This window comes from Sinocyclocheilus grahami, unplaced genomic scaffold, assembly GCF_001515645.1.
Source record: "Sinocyclocheilus grahami isolate Dianchi unplaced genomic scaffold, SAMN03320097.WGS_v1.1 scaffold7961.1, whole genome shotgun sequence".
Lineage (NCBI taxonomy): Eukaryota > Metazoa > Chordata > Actinopteri > Cypriniformes > Cyprinidae > Sinocyclocheilus > Sinocyclocheilus grahami.
The window spans coordinates 21,654-22,771 of NW_015511791.1; the positions used below are offsets into that span (position 1 = coordinate 21,654).

At 34.6% G+C, this 1,118-nt stretch overlaps 1 protein-coding gene across 1 annotated transcript in view; it reads left to right on the forward strand.

The window, feature by feature from the left end:
- Positions 1-1,118, forward strand: part of LOC107577952 (calcium-binding mitochondrial carrier protein SCaMC-2-B-like) — a 16,980-nt gene that overhangs the window by 14,218 nt on the left and 1,644 nt on the right. Inside the window, exons 3-4 of the mRNA XM_016263968.1 lie at positions 322-429; positions 720-887. Of these exons, the coding sequence (XP_016119454.1) occupies positions 322-429; positions 720-887 (276 nt within the window). The remainder of the gene's footprint in view (positions 1-321; positions 430-719; positions 888-1,118) is intronic.

Here is a 1,118-nt window from a genome sequence, read left to right on the forward strand (position 1 = left end):
TTTTTATCAGCTATTTCTCAGCAGGAGAATGTCCAAATGAAATATGTCTTTCCACTGAAAGTACAGAAAATTTTCTATCAAACAATACCAACCTTTTGACTCTCCTTGCTACAGTCTTCAGGTTATGAGTCATTATTTTTGTCACTCAGAAAAAACATCAGCTTCAGTGAAGCAAAAATGCCCTCATGACTTAAAGGGTTAATGAACATCATACCATTATCTGGCTTTAAACCTTTGGAGGGAGAGAAAACCCTTGCTTTTTTTCTCTCTCTTTGATATTTTTGTCTGTGAGCTCTAAAGCTCATTTGCCCTGTTCTTCAGATTAAGCGGCTGATTGGCAGCAATCAGGAGACGTTGGGAATCCTGGAGAGGCTGGTTTCTGGGTCTCTAGCAGGAGCTATTGCTCAGAGCAGCATCTACCCCATGGAGGTAAGAGCATAAACTGTCATTTAGGAATAAAGTTTGAGCACTGTTTTGAGTAAACAAAAGCTTTCATTTCATTTCAAGAATAATTATTAAACAAGCTATGACTAGACCTCCCATGCATTCTTTGTATCATGTTCTGTACACATTAAAAAAAAAAAAACGATGTTTCCAGGGTTTTTAATTATTAACTGCCATCTCAGAAACTGAAACCTAACCAAGCTGATGATGACTTTCTAAAGCATTGCTTTGTTTAGATCTCTTGGAGCTTAAACAAAGCTTTTTGTGTGTTTAAGGTTTTAAAAACTCGTCTTGCCCTGGGAAGGACGGGTCAGTACTCTGGTATGAAGGACTGTGCTAAACATATATTTAAGAAGGAGGGACTGAAAGCCTTCTATAAAGGTTATATTCCCAATATGTTGGGAATCATCCCTTATGCGGGAATAGACCTGGCTGTTTATGAGGTAAGTTTTTACACAGTAAAACAAAAAGATTATATATTTGTCAGTGGCAACTAACTGAAATAAAATAATTGTAAGTTAAAGTAAAAATGTATAGTTATTACTAGTGCTGTCAAACAATTAATCGCATCCAAAATAAAAAAATGTGTTTACTTAAAATATGTATGTGTACTGTGTATATTTATTATGTATAAATATACACACATACAGTATATATTTTGAAAATATTTACAT